Source organism: Otolemur garnettii, unplaced genomic scaffold, assembly GCF_000181295.1.
Source record: "Otolemur garnettii isolate 467f Iridium unplaced genomic scaffold, OtoGar3 scaffold00060, whole genome shotgun sequence".
Lineage (NCBI taxonomy): Eukaryota > Metazoa > Chordata > Mammalia > Primates > Galagidae > Otolemur > Otolemur garnettii.
Genome location: NW_003852455.1, coordinates 10406814 through 10424849, shown reverse-complemented (window position 1 = coordinate 10424849; position 18036 = coordinate 10406814). Strand labels below are relative to the sequence as shown.

Genomic DNA, 18036 nt, shown 5'->3' with positions numbered 1-18036 from the left:
CCACAGGCGCCCACCACAACGCCTGGCTATATTTTGGTTGCAGCCATCATTGTTGTTTGGTGGGCCCAGGCTGGATTCAAACCCGCCACCTTAGGTGTATATGGCTGGCGCCTTAGCCACTTGAGCCACAATGTCAGTATTTGTATTCCCATTTTTTGTAGGTAAGGAATGTTTGACATAATGAAATTAAGGAAGGAACTTCTGTTCTCAATTTATCAAGGTTTGTGGTCATCTTCATAGACCTGTGGATTTCCTGCATGAGGCCAAGAAGCAGGATGCCTGTGAACCCTGCGCTTTACAGGTGTTATGAGACACATTTAGAGTATTATGGATAGAGAGGGACTTGACTTTTCATTTGAAGGAGTACGCGGAAAAAATGGAGTCTATCCAAGAAGAGTGGTCATGATAGTCACTTGTCTATGAACTGGCGCTGTTTGGCTCAGGGATAATAAATAGGAGACAACATGGAGGAAGCACCTTCAGCCTGCTGCAGGGCAGTCCTGTGGAGGGGGAGGCATCATTCTGTATCCCCCAGAGAGTGAATATAGGCCCAGCGGAGAGGGACTTGGTCACGCACCCCATACACGCTCACTGTGTGGCTGCTTTGCTCCAAGCCCGTGCTAGGTGCTAACCAGGGAAGGAGGTGATGAGGAATAGGACACACAGCCTTGTTCAGCATCAGGAAGAACTTTCTGAAAGGCAGAATTGCCCAGTAGTGCAACGGGCTGCTTGAAAAGTGGTGAGCTTCCTGTCTTTGGAGTGTTAAGGAGGAGGCTTGAATGCCCACTTATCAGAATGTGCTAGAATGAATCTTTTGTTGAATGGAAAGAGGGACTAGAACTCTTTCCAGTTCAGAGATTCCGAGTTTTATGTTCAGCTTTGCTCTGGCAGGCCAGAGTGAGCTGTACTGAGAAAGTGTCATCACGACCCCGCACTTCTCCCCAGCCTTGTCCTCCCAGCTGCGTGCTCTTTGTTCTCTGACAGTGAGCCGTGGTGGGCCAGTTAGACTGGAAAGTGGCTGCCATCTGTGACAGGGATGATGCGGCTCTGGCGGGTTTGTGTGGGCTCAAGGAATGTGGCATGGAAGCCATGTACACACAACCTGCTTAAGAACATTCTATGAGCAGAAAATATTTTCTTCCTCTTTAGCCCTCCTCTGTTGCCGTGCCAGGCGGGCACAATGGTGCCTTTGAGAGGGGCAGCTGGAAGGGGGTGTTGGCAGGCAGACTGGAAGTAGAACGCTGCAGCTGGGGATGGGGGGGGCAAAATTCATTTCCAGGAGTGAGCCGGCACTGGGTGCCAGTTTCCAAAACAAAACTGCTATTTCTCAGAGCTCACTGTGGTGGGTTGCCTCAGAGTTGGACAGAAGGCAAAGCTGTTTCCTATCCGCTGCTCCACCCTCCCTAGGTTTTAAAAAAACCCCTGGTGTGTTAAGGCATTCTTACTGTGGACACAGATTAACAGGCTTTGCTGTCTGTCTGGGGAGCTGAGGCCAACTTGGGGTGGATGGGGATTTCTGAGGGGTCAAACATCCCTGCAGATAGAGCTTGGCCGATGGCGCAGGACAGCAGGGCTCAGGGGCAAGTAGGCTTCTGGGCCACAGAGAGGACTCAGAATGAGGACACCATCTGCCCTGCAGGGTCACTTCTCTCAACACACAGCCTCCTGGTACCCTTGCTGCCACATGGGCTCTGCCCACTCCCTGTCTTAACTCTGGTGGGAAAGAGGTGGGAGAACCCTGGCATTTCCTGCCCCTGTTCACAGTTGTCCCAGACCCTCTGCTACTTTCAAAGATCCCAGCAACAACTCAGAGATGGGCGTGGGAGGTCTTCCCACTTGCCACACAGTTAGGAGAAGGCCCAAGTGCCCATTGGCTCCCCCTTTGTGTTACAAATGGAGCAAGTGTCCCTTTTATTCTTCCAACAAAAAGGTGTGACCTGAGGCTGGTCAAATAATAATTTCCTTGGTGTACACACTAATTATGGAATGTTTCATACTTGTTTACTTTTACAATCGGCAAGTTACTATTGAGGAAAGACTTTATTTTGGGTACTGTGCTAGGGGTACAGAGTGAATAAGAGCAAGTCCTTGCTTCAGCAAGCTGATCGCCTGATGGATGTGCTGAGAGCCCTGAAGGGGAGCCCCTTTATCTACTGACCAGATGCATGTGTTAGGCGGCAGGCGGAAGTGTAACGCAGGGGCCATCTCTGTGGCTTTGCTGGGGGCCTGGGATCCCAGATCTAGGCTCGAAACTCATCTGGTCTTGGAGTGTACTTACTCATCTTTATAAGACTCCATTTCTCTGTGTAAATAATGGAGAGTGGTTATGAAGATGAAGTAAGGCAACGCAGGAAAGCGCCAGACAGAGCCTGTCATATAGTAAGTGCTCTGTAAGTGGCTGCTATTGTTGATCCTACTGGATGTGGGATCCTACTGTGTAGGCAATGTAGGAAAGTGCCAGACAGAGCCTGTCATATAGTAAGTGCTCATTAAGTGGCTGCTATTGTTATTAACTTGTTGATCCCGCTGGATGTGGGGTATAATGTGCGTGCACAGTAATATTAATTCAATCTCCTGTTAGATTCTATGCTTTTCCTTAGAGAGTCAATTCTTCTACCTTTTTAATGCCTTTTACAGTGACGGCTAGGATCAGAAAGTTTATAACCTCACAGACTAAGTGAGAAAAACAAAGAGCTATCCGAGAAGACATATTTATATACCCTGTTCTGTATGGGTCCTTTTAATAACCCATTTGCAGAGGAAGAAAAGGATTATAATGTTTCTCTTTCCCAAGGTTCCTGAATCTCCCGAGTGTGATGATGAAGATCATGAATTCCTCTGAATCGTCTATAAAGTCTAAGAGAAATAATATATTTCACAGGTTCTCATAGTTCATTATTACTTAAAATATCTATTTGTTTGGTAGACATTGCTTGGGGAAAGTTACTCTTTTACTAAGGAACTTGGTGATAGGAAAGTTAAGCTCTCTGGGGCAGAGGTTAGCTGGGAGGATCTTCCAGAAGGAATCCTGTGGTGGGAGCGTGTTCTAACCCAACCTGCTGAGTCCTGTGACCCTCAACCTGGGTCTTCTGAGACTTCTTTGGACCCTGTCTATTAAATATGCTATGGATCCCTTAACAGCTACTTTGTGAAACTAAAGGCGTAGGGATTAACCTTTAAAAGTTACTCCCAAGTCCTTGGAAGACAGAAAACAAGTGTAGCCAGGAGTCTGAAGACAAAAGAAAATCAAAGCAATTCACAAAGAACAAAAGAAATGGAAAAGGACAGGAAAATAAAAGCATATGGATGAATGGAGGATTGAAGTGAACTACAGGATACACATTTGTAGAAAATAAAAACGAGGGTCATTTAAGAGAGAAATAGTTTTGTGTGTCAGAAGCAAATGCGAGCAAACAATGGAATTTTACACGGTGAAATTGACAGAAACCATTTTTCCTTAGTAAGCTGAACACTTCTAACCGTCAGCGAAGGAAACTTAGAGTCAGAGCATGTTGGGAAGAAGAGCGATGGGGATGATAAAGCTAAGCTTAAAATAAATAAACATTTGAATGGAGCCAAAGGATGATCCTCAGGAGGTCTAATGTCAAGGAAATAAAGGCTGATAGGAGTATAAGATTGAAAAGAGACCAATATTATAGTAGTATTGATCCCCAGTTGGTGAGATCAGTGGGATTAGTTTTCTTTTTTGCCCCTCTGCATTTTAAAATGTTTTAAAATGGATTACTTGTAATCCAAATAGATCCAAAAAGATCTTTTAAGTAATAATGAACTATGAGGACCTGTCAATTGGAAAAGCCGTTAACACACATATTAGGAAGGAGAAGAAAAAGCTGAGTTAGGGGCTTCAGGAGTGGTCAGAACTGGCAGATGGGCAAGAAGAAGAAATCTGAAGTGCCCAGCGTGGCTTTGGACAGTTTCACAGTGAGGGTGATGCTCCGATGAAGGGGCTGTCAGACTGGCTGAGGAAGGGGGTGGACCAGAAGGAGGACCTCTCTCGCCTCACTTTTTACTCTAGGGTTTGAAGTGTAAACAGGTTGCCCCTTTTATTTCCCGAGAACCCCAAATTCCTTCTGATGCTCTTCTCAAGTTTCCCTGCCTACAAATGTTTCCATGTCATTCAGTGCGGTTGGGTGGATGGCTGAGTGCTGGCCAATCCCCACTTTCCTTATGCCAAGCTCTAAAAGGCTCCACCTGCCTAAGATGAAAAGAAGGTTCAGACCATGTGGGAAGAGACCAAGGCCCGAAGATCTAGTCCAGTCTAATTTAAAAGTGTGCAATACTTACTACAGGTGGATGCCACCACAGAGTAAGAGAAGTTCCCCTCCACCCTGAGCTTGAGAGCCATGAGTTTTCTCTTCTGCACACAACATATGAGCTGGATGAACTTGGTCAAGTGACTTAACCTATAAAGTTCTTGAGTTTTATTTTTGAAAAATAATGGCACCAGTTTGGACTGGAATATCTAAACGTATCTGTCCAATCTTACAGTACAGTAATCTGACATTATTTGTGAAGCTTCTTTGCATGCACATGGCTGTGCTGTTGGTTTTAGAATTAAGGATTCTCATGGGTGGGACCCATGTCATGATATAGACTAAATATTATTAGCACAGTGCCCAGCAAATCCCTTTAAATTTTTTTTTTAATTGAGGTGGAATTAGCTATTTTAAAGTGCCAGTGGCATTTAGTACCTTCACTTTCTTTTTAAAGTGTTAGTATAACACAGTCATTTGGGTTGGTTCTATTTTGTTGTAATTAAAAAAAAATGGTGCACTGTACCTCTGTGCTCATCTCATGCTCATATGAGGGTCTGGGTGGAGAAGAACTTGCTGGGTCACACAGCCTGTGTACACACACTCTCCCTTGGGTGTGGACTGCTGAACACTTATGTTACCCCCAGCAGTGTCTGAGCAGTTCCATTTCTGCTTCTCATCAACAGTGGGTAGGGGATGCACAGAGCACCTTAGGCAGTTAGAAGTAATGAACCAGCTCCATCAACATCTGCATGGGAGATGGCAAGAAGATCAAGGTGAGTACAGAGGCAAGTTACAGGGTAGGAAGGGATTGTGGGGGACTTCATGTTTATCTGCAATAGTTTATTTCTTTGATTGAAAATACCTGAAAGAAGACAAAATAATGGCAAATATCAATTCTGAGTAAGGGGGAAAACGGGAGTATTTGATATACTATCCTCAAGACTTTTCTGTATTTTTAAAAAACCCTCAAGTGAAAGGGGTGACGGATGCGCAGAGATTGCCAAAAGATACTAACAAGAGATTTTGGGAAGAGCTTCCGGGTTGGGACTCACTTTCTCCCCTCCCAGCATTCACATTAGTTCATATCAGTGGAGCTGACTTGCCTTCCTTTATGATTGTTGTTCTTAAGATTAGATTCAATAGCAAGAAATTTTGGAATTTCTTATTTTTAGCCCATAAAATGAAACATTTCCACAGAATGTAAAATAAATGTTGGAGTTGAAGTCTGTCCGGTTTGTTCCACCTAACTGATCCCATCTACAGACTGAAGTTTTGCAAGACTGTTCCGCAACTGGGGTCAGGGAGGTGACTCACTGTGTGCTCCCTCTCCCTAACCCCACCTGTTTGTCCAGGGGAAGTCGGGTTAGAGAGATTGTTAAGGGCCTCTTTGGAAGGGAAGATACTTCCGAGAGCGCCGCCCTGAGGGACTGCCTTAGCCCAGTCAGTGCTGGTGGGGGTAGGTGGCAGCCAGCTTCTGCTTACACTCTGTAACATTTTATTGAACAGCGTGAATGTTCACAAGCCTTCCTTTGCATTCCTACAGAGGAAGCAGCTAGGGCGAGTATTTGCAATGTTGTTTATGGTCCCCTTTTGACACATGTAAAAAATCTCATGCCTGCTTTTAACGTTATCTGCAAAGTCAAAATAAAGACTGAATAATAAGCAGATCGAATATGCCCCAAACCTGGTTGAGAATCTCTACTCTCGAGCTTTTCAAGTGCCAGTACTGCCTTGAAACTCCTGGGTTTCTGGCAAATCTTGATCTTGGGTTTCTTGGTGACTTGATCACCCATAGGTTTATACCTCAGGTGAGCTTGTACCTTCTCTCAGCTTCTGTCTCCCTTCTCTGGGAAAGTGATTATAAGACCTGCCACTTAAGGCTACTATGCAGATTCTGGGAGGCACTTAGCACAATTCCAGTTACATAAAATAACAAAAATGAAAAGACCTAGAAACTTTCATCCTAGTAATAGCTTTGGGAAGTAGACTAATCCCTTTCTCCCCATTTTATAGATGAGAATACTGAGGTTCAGACTTACAGTTCAGCAAGTTACTGAACCTAACTAAGCACAGTCTGAGTCAGAGTCCTCTCATGGTGCCATCCCTGGCCACGTGTCTGAAAGTGAGCGGTAGATTGTGAGTCTCTGCCTGAGTCACTGAGCCTAGAAAACAGGGTCCAGAGTGATCTAATTCACGTGGCTCCTGGGGACTCTTTGGATCTAGTTTCTGCAGTGCTGTGTGTTCTGTGGACTATTGTCACAGGGCTGTTAAGTGTTATTTCAGAGATGGGACCAAGTCTCCTATTCCGTGTCTTCAGAGAAGTAGTCTGTATGTCAGGTGAAGAGTTGATAAGGGAGATCGTCCCTGCAATGTCTCAATCGAGCTTTAACTTTCACCAACCAACTTTCTTACCAGCGTGACAAAAAAGAAAAACAAGAAGAAACTAAATAGACTTCATCTCGGCTCCCTTGATTCCTTGCAGTTGTTCACTTTCTCAGGATGCTGAACCTCTTAGCCTCAGTTTCCCCCTCCACGAAGTGAGGGCATTAGTATTTTCCCTGCGTGATTTGCTGATCAAAATAAAATCAAACGCTGTGTGAAGACCTTTTGTAAACTTTAAGGCAGTTTTTTTTTCTCCTGCCCTCCAGCCTGAATCTGTTCCTTCCTCAAATGGGCAGGAGGACCGTGTCTGTTGTTCTTTGCAACGCATTTCTCAGCAGAGCAGCCCAGCTGCGTGAGCAGAGAGGAAATCAAATGGTCCCAGTGAAGGAGGAACAGACAGTGCTCCCAGGCTGAAGAACTTACTGAGTTTCTAGCACTTGTTACGTGAATCTCTACTTATTTATTGGGTTCCAAGCTAAACTGACTCCAGAAGACCTGGAATCTTCTCTCTTCTCAGTTTTCAGTCACGAAATCTTGGTCAAGTTACTTAATGTATCTGAGCCTCGTTTAAAATACATGGTAATGCTCGCCTCACTGGCTTGTAGCAAATGAGACATGTCACGGCAGACAGCCCGAGCAGCTGACTTTTCCTCACCCTGTTTTACTTTTGTCTCCCTCTGTTTACCTTTCTAAACCTCTGTGCCTCAGCCTGCTTTTCCATATGTAACGGGCATGATAGTGCAGGTGCTACTTAGCACACAGGGTTGTTGTGTGACTTTGGAATGGAGGCTCTGCCAGGGCTTTGAACACGGTGAAGAGTAGCATAAATCCTTGTATAGGGTTATTCTCCGGCTTACTGACCTCAGGCTGGTGGGTTGCGTGCTGGTCCTCACTGATCTGGGCTATAGGGTGCAGCAGCCACATTCAGGTCCTTCGTTTATTTTTTCGAGCCAGAGCCTCACTCAGTTGCTCTAGGGTTGAGTGCTATGGCGTCATAGCTCACAGCAATCTCAAACTCTTGGGCTCAAGTGATCCTCTTGTCTCTGCCTCCCGAGTAGCTGGTATAGGCACCGGCCACATGCCTGATTGGTTTTTCTAATTTTAGTAGAGACAGGGTCTTGCTTGCTCTTGCTCAGGCTTTTCTTGAACTCCGCAGCTCAGGGGATGCATCTGCTTCAGCCTCCCAGAGTGGAGAATGGCCTTTAATATAACTTCTCTTATCTGTTACTCTCCCATTTCCCTGCGAGGCTCTGCTGTCTCCTTACACCTGTCACCCCTATAGTTCGCCCTCTTCTGTCTCTCTCAATCCCTCTCTGGGTCACAATGCACAGGACCATCCACCCACTATTGTCTGGATACAGAAATGATGCCTGCCCCAATCCAGAGGGCTGTCCCAGAGGCTGCCCACCACAGGACACCCTCACCCCTACCCCCCAGCTTGCCCTCATGAATACACACTAAAAAGACTTATTATGGGCAGATAAGGAAAACAGGAAGTGCTTCTGAAAGCTCCCAACAACCCACCCTGTGAACCACCCCACCCCCTCCAGAGGCCACTGTCTTTAGCAAGGAGGCCACCAGCCCCCTCTGCAGCTGAGGAAGAGCTACTGTGACTCAGACCCAGAGAGTACTGTTGGGCCTGCAGCCGGGAGGCGGGCCACAGGCAGGGGAGTCAAACTGCTGTATTCTGGGCACAATTTCAAGGCCAGCTGCAGGAGAACAAGCAGTCGCTGTGCGCCTGCAGCTGGCTGTGGTTAGGCCAGGGCTGTCCCTCACTTGTGGTGTATTTAAAGAGACCCCACTAGATGACTGTGCCAACAGGAAAAATGCACACATATCTCTGTTAGCCACACTCAGTCCCCCTGCCAAGGCCTCTCCTCCTTCAGTGGCAGGGCCCAGGCAGTGTGTAAGTGTGTGTAATAGAGAAGGGCTGGCTCCTTCCCTCTCCCAGGTATAGGTGACTACAGCCAGCAGCCACATACCAACTGGGACACATGCCCCTGGCTCCTGGGCCCCTCTGCTCTCTGACCAGGCTGGTGTAAGGTTCAGGGGATTACCCTGAGCCTCCTACCCTGGTAATCCTGCAGTGAAGGGGAGAGGCAAGCAGAGGAGTCAAATACAGCAGCATGCATTTTGTTTGTGAAAACTTGCCCAGTTCCCATCTGAGGGCAGGGGCAGGGCTTTCCTGCGCTGCTTCAGGCCAAGTGCCCCTCAGAGGGATGCCCGGGCCCTGTGGACTGCTCATGGAGGCTGGGAGGCAGAGCTGAGGGGCCAGGGGAGCCTGGCCTGGTGGAACTCTCTGGCTGCCCCTTACACTTGCTTTTCTTGAGTGAAATAAGGTTACAGGCCTGAATCCCATGGGAAGGTGAGGTTGGGAGCTAAGAGCCCTGGGCAAGAGAGCCGCTGGGCCTGAGGTTTCACACAGTGGAGACAGAGCGGTGTGGATAGAAGTCTGGGCCAGAGACCAAGGAGGGTCCTCACAGTGATCAGTGAGAGGACTTCAATGAGAGAAGAGCAGCCCAGCAGAGGTGGGGTGAGGGGGTGGGACGCCGCCAGGCAAACTGTCTAAGGCAGGCTGCTACAAGTGTGGCAGAGTTAGTAAAACATGAGTGCACCGACAGGATCAGCTACATAATTCATGGAGCCCTGTTCAGCATGCAAATGCTGGGCTCTTTGTTTAAAAGATTATCAAGACATTCCAGACAGTAACAGAACATTAAACTGAGGGCCCTTCTGAGCACAGGGACCTCTGTGAAGGTACAGGTTACATGCCCGTAAAGCTGGCCCTGAGTGCTTATGAGTCAGATGCTGTGAAAACTGATGCATCTGAGCTGAGGGATATCTGGTCACTTCTGGCTTCAACCCCCATACTGCCCACCCCCACTGCCCTGTGGCCACCAGTTCCTAGACTTTTACCAGGTTTAGGACATTGCCTATACCCCAACAGCAGCCCCTCTCCCTCTGCTGGTGATAATTGAGTCTTCGCCTCTGAAAAGGAGGAATAGCTAGGCTATGGTGGGAGAGGGGCTGAGGGAATGGACAGGGACTCTGAGTCTTCTGGGCCTCTGGGTCCCAGAGCCCCAAGGACTGTCCAGATAGGCCAGGAAAGCCAGGTCCAGCACTTGGGAGCCCACTGAGTGAGGTCATGGAGGTGTTTGGGAACAGGATGGAGAAACAACATATAGGTAATGCTCTATGTTACCTCTTAAGGACCCAGAGGATATGTCCTCTGGGTGTGTGACAGTCCAATAGCAGAACCATGGCCCAGGAAGCCTTCTCCCCATTTGAAAACTTACCTCCAATTCTATGTGGTCATGGAGTTTCTTGCAGGTGGCAGCAAAGGTCTCCGAGGTGCCAAATTCAAAGTACCACAGCTTGTTCTTCATCCTGGACCATGAAGCAGAGAGATGGCTCAATACTCTCTATTTGAATGGGTCATGTAAAACAGCTATGTGATTTGGATTGGGAGGCCCAAGTCCTCAGCATTCCTCAATCTCAGATTTGTATCCCTTGTTAATTAAGGAATAGAAATTTTTACCCACTCTTCTTGCTAAGAACTTAAAGAAAATCCACTCATTTCTTAGACATCATGGCAACTCTGGCTGAACTGCCAATTGACCTCTGAACTTCCTGGTCAGAGCAGGAGAAATGGTCAGCCATTTGCTTGGCCGTGTATCTGCATTAAGGAGAGAGTTTCATGAAAAATCAAACAGAGGTGGCAAATACTGACAAGCATGCTGTGGTCACTGTCCTTTCTATCACTAATTCAGGTGTTTAATATATGTTGGTAAGATCATACAGGTACATGAGGCTGTATAGTCTTAGGATAGAGGAGGGATAGCCCAACTCCCACCCAGCAGAAGTGTGTGCTTCCGAGCCTGGGCTCCGACTGGGAGAAGTACAGTAGACAGAATTAGATACAGATTTGCAGGCAAGTTGGAAAGAGAAGAAAAAAAGGTGAGAATCACCCTCCCCCTCTTTCTTATATTTGATGAAGCCTCAACAATCCTTCGTTTAATGATAGAACTTGTCATGTGTGTTTCAGAATAAGAGTTCACCACTTTGAGCTTTAAATTTTTTTAACATTTTCCTCAGGAGGAAGAAAAAAAATCAATCAATGGGGTTCCCACATAGCTGGGGCTTTGCAAAGTCAGATGGTGTGTCCTGACACTTGGTGGTTTTGATCAGATGGTCTCACCAGGAAGTGTTTCTGAAGGTATCCCATCCCTTCCACCCCAACTGTCACCCCATTATCAGGGCTGGCTGAGAGAGGGGACACCTGTCCAGTTTATAAGCTGACAGATTTTCCTAAGGAAGGATTAAACAAAATCACATTCTTCTTGGCACTCAGGAGAGAGGAAGCCACTTTGCATCTTGCTAATCCTCTCTTCAGATTTGTAGACCAAGGAGAAAGGAGCATTCTTCAGAGGGAAGAGGACTCTTTATTTCTTCCTAGTTTTCCTCAGGCCATAGCAGATGACTCTTTGGAATAACACATACAACTCCTTTTCTCTGCATTTCCCCAAGAATCTACCTAGACCTTGAAGATGAGACTATGTTCTTCCATATGTGATGACTGAGCTATTTCCAGTTCGTTGGGAAGTAGCTTTTCTACCTCTTACTGTGCATGAAAAGAAATGATAAACAGTGAGGGAAATTAGATTAAGAAAGGGCTAGGGAATTATGCCTCATGAAAAAACTTAGAACTTCAAACAGACCATTGTTGCTCAACCAGTGTGTTGTAACATAGGTAGGCCTAAGACATCAATCTCCTCAGCCTTCACAGTGGCTGGGTGGGGTTGGGGCAGGCTGAGCCCTGGTGCCACACCAGGCATTTTCATCTGTTTTCCTAGCCAGACAAATGTCTTTGCTTACTATGAATGCCATGACACACAAAAAATTGGGAAACATTGTTCTAGATCACCAGTTCTCTGTATGCACAGTCAGGTGTGTACATAAATCACCTGGGATTTTATTAAAATGCAGATTCTGATTCAGTTGGTTTAGGGCTGGGGCCCATTTCCTAACAAGCTGCTGATGCTGCTGGTCCAGGGATCACACCAAGGGTCCTCAAACTTTTTAAACAGGGGCCAGTTCACTGTCCCTCAGACCATTGGAGGGCCGGACTGCGGGTCCTGGGATGAGTCGGCTGCTAAGCAGGACAGGCAGTGGTGGCAAAAACACCCGGCGGGCCAGATGAATGTCCTTGGTGGGCCGCATGTGGCCGGTAGGCTGTAGTTTGAGGACGCCTGGATCATACTTTGAGTGAAACGAATCTAGAGACTGCACCTGTGGTTCTCAAAGGTTCCTATGAATTACCTGAGGAATATGATTCAAATGTTGCGTCCAAGGCTCTCATCTGTAGAGATGTGATGTTGGGGAACAAGGCCCCCAAATGTGCATTTTCATGAGCATGCAGGTGATCATCATGCAGATGGTCAGTGGACAGGACTTTGAGAAATATTGCTCCAGATCCCAGCGAAAGGAAAACCATGGAAAAGGATAGAACCAGTTAAACCTGAAGGAGAGGATTCTCTAGGGAGAATTGAATGAGGGTCAGTTCCTTTTAATGGGCAATGATGGCTAAAGACCAAGTAACAGGAAAAACACAGATTGTCATAAATGCCAAGGTTGAGAATTCCTTTCCGGTAGCAAGAGCATCTCTGTAGCCAGGAGAGTTGCATTGTGATTCCATTTTCAAATATCACTGCTGGTCTGAATCATGACTTTTGAAAGTTATTGCCAGAAGATTTAGAGTTTTAATAAATATTTCCAGAAGCCACAGCTATTTTTGCCCAGTAGTGGCTCTTCTCATGATCTAATAAGGTTAAGAGGTCATGGTTAGGTCAGTATAGCAGAATAACTGAGAGGATCAAATGGACTTCTCATCCATCATTGGCTGCATACCCTTTGGTGAGTTATTTAACCTTTTAAAGCCTTAGTTTCCTCATCTGTAAAATAGAAGAAAAACATCTGCTTTAAAAGGGATTGAAGGCTGGGCATGGTGGCTCATGTCTATAATCCTAGCACTCTGAGAAACCAGGCTGAGCAAAAGCAAAACCCTGTCTCTCTTAAAAATGGAAGAAAATTAGCCAGGCATTGTGGTGAGCACCTGTAGTCTCTCTTACTCGGTGAGCTGAGGCAGGAGGATTGTTGAGCCCAAGGGTTTGAGGTTGCTGTGAGGCAGGTTGATGCCATGGCCCTCTAGCCTGGGCAACAGAGTAAGACTATGTCTCAAAAAACCACCCACAAAACATAACAAACAAACAAACAAATGAAAAAGAATGGTATTTGAGAAGATTAAATGAGATGATAGCAAAGCATTTCATATTACGCTTGGCTCATAGTAGGCTCACCAAGACTGTTAGCGTTTACTTATTAGCTGTTGTTACTTCAGTGTCTTGAGTAGGCATATCTGAATAACACAGTAAGGCAAAAATGACAGCTCTGCTTGTGTAGCTGTAGATATTATATATTCATATTTTTCTGGGCAAGAAAAATATGTGATCATGTTTTTTAGATGGTGTATCTTGACTTTTGGTTTAAAAAAAATGTTCCTGGCTTGGTGCTTATAGCTTAGTGGCTAGGGCACCAGCCACATACACCGGAGCTGGGGGTTCGAACTCAGACCGGGCTTGCCAAACAACAATGACAACTACAACCAAAAAATAGCCAGACATTGTGATGGGTGCCTATAGTCCCAGCTACTTGGGAGGTCGAGGCAAGAAAATCACTTAAGCCCAAGTGTTTGAGGTTGCTGTGAGCAGTGACGCCATGGCACTCTACCAAGGGTGATATAGTGAGACTCTGGCTCACAATAAATAAATAAATAAATAAAAATGTTCCTCACATGTCTAGTTTTAATAGATTTTTCCAGAGTCAGAACCCAGACCCCAATCTTTGATTAATTATCTTGACTGGTCACACAGCTGGCTAAAGATGTGATGTTGATTGCTAATATGCTTCTGAGAAAGTGCATGTTTGGGTGAGATGAGATATTCACCAATTCATTCATTCATTCATTGTGCCGGTGGGTAGAGAGGGTATGCTAGGTACAACCGAGAACAAAACACAGCGCTTCAGGAGCCAGACTCCTGGGAAGGACAATGAAGCAGAACTAAGCACTAAGGTACAGAGGAGGTGGGACACCTGGTTCTTAACTGGGGTGAGAAAGTACCGTAGGGGGTGATGCCAGAGTTGTATTCAGGATGTAGAAGGGAAGCATGGAAGGTGGTGGGTGACGACTGCAGATAGGGGAGAAGCCCAGGCAATGGGACAAGCAACAGACAGAATAGCCTTGCTGGGAGGACATAGAACTCAAGGTGGACCTGCCACCTTGGTGGCAGATAGAGCAAGTTGGTGAAGGGTGTGGATGCCATGCTTAGGTATTTGGGCTTATAGGGGGTCATGGACTATCCTTAAGTGGGACCGAGGGTGGGGTAGTGGGAGTAGTGATTGGATCAGATTTGTGTTATTTAAACATCATTCTGTCCCTGGTGTGGAACATGGATTGGCAGGGTAGGTACAGACTGAAGGCTTGGAAAGTAGTTTGGAGTTGGTGTGAGAATCCAAGAGAGAACTTGGAAGGGCCTGAACAAAGCTAGAGATGGTAGTATTTGGGGGGATGTGCAAATTTGGGGGAGACTCATGAACTAAAGTTCAGGAGATAAAATTGACAGAGCTGATTTGTTGTAAGGGGTGAGCCAGAAAGAGTCGTCAAAGTGACACTCAAGTTATTGTCTTAGCAAGAAAGATGGCAGGTGTCATTTCCCAAGGGAGGGGCACAGAATATCAATTCTCTGGTGGCAGTTTTGGGCCCATCTGCCTGTTCACTCATTTATCCATCCGTTGAACATTCACTAAGTCCTACTATGGGTCAGGTGCTGAGTGACGATTAAGACATACATGACCCCTGCCTCACAGAACTTCTACACTTTTAATAGCTTCACCAAGATTCTAACATTCATGGCTTGGTGCTCATAGCACAGTGGTGGGGCCACCGGCCACATGCACTGGGGCTGGTGGGTACCCGGCCAGGGACTGCTAAACAATAATGACAACAATAATAAAAAATAGCCTGGAATTGTGGCGGGTGCCTGAGGTCCCAGTTACTTGGGAGGCTGAGGCAAGAGAATTGCTTAAGCCCAAGAGTTTGAGGTTGCTGTGAGCTGTGACACCATGGCACTCTACCCAGGGTGACATAGTGAGACTGTCTCAGAAAAAAAAAAGAAAGAAGGGTTCTAACATTCAACCCCTGACCCACAGGAGATGAGACGTGGGTTTCAGATCTGCTCAAAATGTAGATGGTTCTATTTCTCCTCTTTCAACTCAGGCACTTTTTGGTTAGACGTGGATACATTCTATGCCCATGGCCCTTTGGTTTTGCCTCTGCTAAACATTTTATGTACACTCTCTCCTTTAACTCTCAGAACCCTGGAGGAGGTACTATTGCTATTAAGTCGGGAAACCCACAGACGGAAGTGAAGTCTCCTCTGCCCTGTCTCCATTTTCCTTCTTTTCATTTACAGTCACAGCACAGTGCCATATCTTTCACCTTTCCAAAGCCTTGGGAAAAGCTGTAGTCCTGAGACACAGCCCCCTGCCCCCCCCCCAAGAGCCTGAATGCAATATTCCGTCTTCCCTTTTGCAGTTGTCTCCCTAGTCCCTTCAACACTGAGAGTTAGGACCGCTGTGGAAGGAGGGTGGGGCGGCTTGTCTGTTTCATCTTCTATGGTACAATAATGTGGCCCTTGGAAGCTGAGACGCTAGGGTTCACACCTGGCTTTGCCACTCACCATCCAGGCAAGTTATCCCTTCTTCTACAAAATGGGAATATTATTTTCTACCCCCCAAAGTTGTGAAGTGTATGTGGCAAATGCGAAACACCAAGCAGGTGTTTAATGCCTAAAAAATGCTCCGTAGCCGTTCTTCCTTGTTGCTAGGAGACTCAGTCACGGGAGGACTCCCTCTCCAATGGCTGCAGGGGTAAGGGCAGGACGAGGGTGGGGGTCTATCCCAGGTGGCTAATATTTTTGGAAGAAAATAAAAATAACAATGTTTTACTGACTGCTGGAATGCTTTTCCTGCGCCTCTCTTCCTGAGTTGTCTTTGGCCCACCATTTCCCCCCCCTCATAATCACCTTTCAGCTGGAGATGACTAATTCTTAACTAGTTCTGAGGCCAATTTCCAGTTCCACGCAACTTCTGGGTTCGTTGTCAGCTCTAAACTACCGAGGTGAACCCATTCTTGAGGCAGAAGATGTTTGTGCTCCCAGGGACTCTCAGCCACAGGGAAAAATGGCAAATCACAGGAGTGACACCACGGCTCAACTCTAGTTTCTGGGGTTCCTTAATTTCTTTCTGGCTTATAAGGAAATAACATCAATTATCACACTAGTTAGTTGAATTTTTTCATTTGACAGATGAGAGAAAAAATGAGACTAAGTATAAATGTTCCTCATCCTTGTCAGCAATTTAGGGTTGGAATCAATCATCATCCTGACAGCTATGAATAGCCTGTTTTTTAAGGATGTCCACAAGTAAAACCAAGTGAACTGCTGGGCATTTGCTTTACCGGCAGAGGTGAAATATTCAGCTCCTTCCACCGCCTTGAGCTTCTGGTAGCCTTTTTCTGAGAATCGAGGAAGTTTTAAGGGCAGTGGACTTTTGAAGTCGTCAAAACATGAAAACATTTCTTTGAGCTTAGAAGTCTACACAGAGAACACTACAGTTATTTCTAGAAATAGAAGCCCTTGAAGTGAAGGTATTCCTCTTTGTGGTTTGGACTTTGATATTCAGGTTCCCTGAGGGGCTCATGACTCAAATAGTTAGTGAGGCCTCTGGTATCAGTGTTAAGTTGGGAGGCCTGGGGAAGCAGGGGCTACCTGCCATGGTGTTCTGGGCAGAGGGGCAGGAATGATTTAGAGGAGACTACACTGGACTAGTGTGTGTACGGCGGGTGGTGGAGACTGCCTGCCTCCCAGCCCTGGGTGTCATACACACCAACATGTGACACCACAGAAGTCACTCACATGCCCATGCCTCAGTTTCCTCATCTGAAAACCAAGGGCTCTGACCAACTTCCTTCTGAGACTTCTCTAAGCTCCCTGGACAACCTGGGATAACACCGAGCGGGATGGGAAGAACGGTGCCCTGTACATCCACCACCGAGTAGGACCTAGGGATTGCTAGAGCTGATATTTTTGGAAGAGAATTCAGATATATATGTTTTAATGTAAAATCTTCTGATTATTAGAGGCGGCAAGTAATTCAACTTTTTAAGATCATAGGCCAAGGACTACATATCTGGGAAAACCATACCAAGCCGACAGGCCGTTTCTGCTCATTAATTATACATTTTCATAAGCATTGTCTCAATTAAAAAACAAAACAACTGATCTTCCTTAACACCATTTTGGGTTTGCTGCCTCATTGGTGGTGTTATTGCTACTACGACTGAACATCATAGACCAGTATTAGGTTAAGATAGATAATCAGCAAATCAAACAGGTTTTTAGAAACACAGAAAGGGCAGATGCAACTAGAGCTGAATTACAACTGAGTGATGAATGCCAGTAATAATATTGGGAGTACTTCACCTGTTAACATTTTACATTATTTGAATCCCAAATGCCTTTGGAAGTTTAGTAATTGTGTTAACCAAAGTCAACATCGAGAGTTGAAAAAAAAGTCAAGGCAGGTGGGCTTGGCTCCAAGGGCAGGATGTCAAGTCCTACAAGGGGCCCGTGACTGTCACCTCACAGGTGCTGCAGAGGCCATCTGTGTCACCCGCACACTCAGCTGCCTTGGCCCATCCTAGAGCTTGTCACCACATCTAATCCACCCTGCCTGCTGTCCTGTTCTCACTGCTCATCAGAATGGGCACTCGGTGACCCTTAGGCACGGAGCCGTGGATGGAATCATCTTTCCCAAGAGGGGGCAATGGCCCCTTTGGTTCAAGGGAAAGTGAACACCCAGCTATCAGGAAGGAGGCTTTATAAATAGCTGTTTTTGTCCTCTGAATGTGACTCTTGTGCCTGCTGTTCCTGCCAACAGATTTGTGTTGGCTTGCTGTATTTCAGCTTCAGGGCTAAGGTATTCCCTGGCTCTTTTCCATACTTGGGACAAGACTGGTGTTCATGGCACTCAGAAAAATGTAGGATGGTGAATGACAGGCAGGCTGGAGACCAGAGACCAAGAAGTGCAGAAATGTGAGGAGGAAAAAAAAGGGAGAAACTTAAGGCACGCAGGGGAGAAATGGCTGAGGAAGGAAGGAGAAACTTATGGTGTATTTTACTGTATATATAAGGAATCCTCTTAATGCCTATGAAGACACTTCTTACTTCATATTCACATGTGAAATTTTTTTTTTTTTTTT

At 46.2% G+C, this 18036-nt stretch overlaps 1 protein-coding gene across 2 annotated transcripts in view; it reads right to left on the bottom strand.

Annotated features, from left to right (window-relative positions):
• DGKG (diacylglycerol kinase gamma) overlaps nt 1-18036 on the bottom strand; it is a 202205-nt gene that overhangs the window by 52961 nt on the left and 131208 nt on the right. For both annotated transcript variants that reach the window (XM_003792723.1, XM_003792722.2), the window contains exon 19: nt 9956-10046. In XM_003792723.1, the coding sequence (XP_003792771.1) occupies nt 9956-10046 (91 nt within the window). The remainder of the gene's footprint in view (nt 1-9955; nt 10047-18036) is intronic.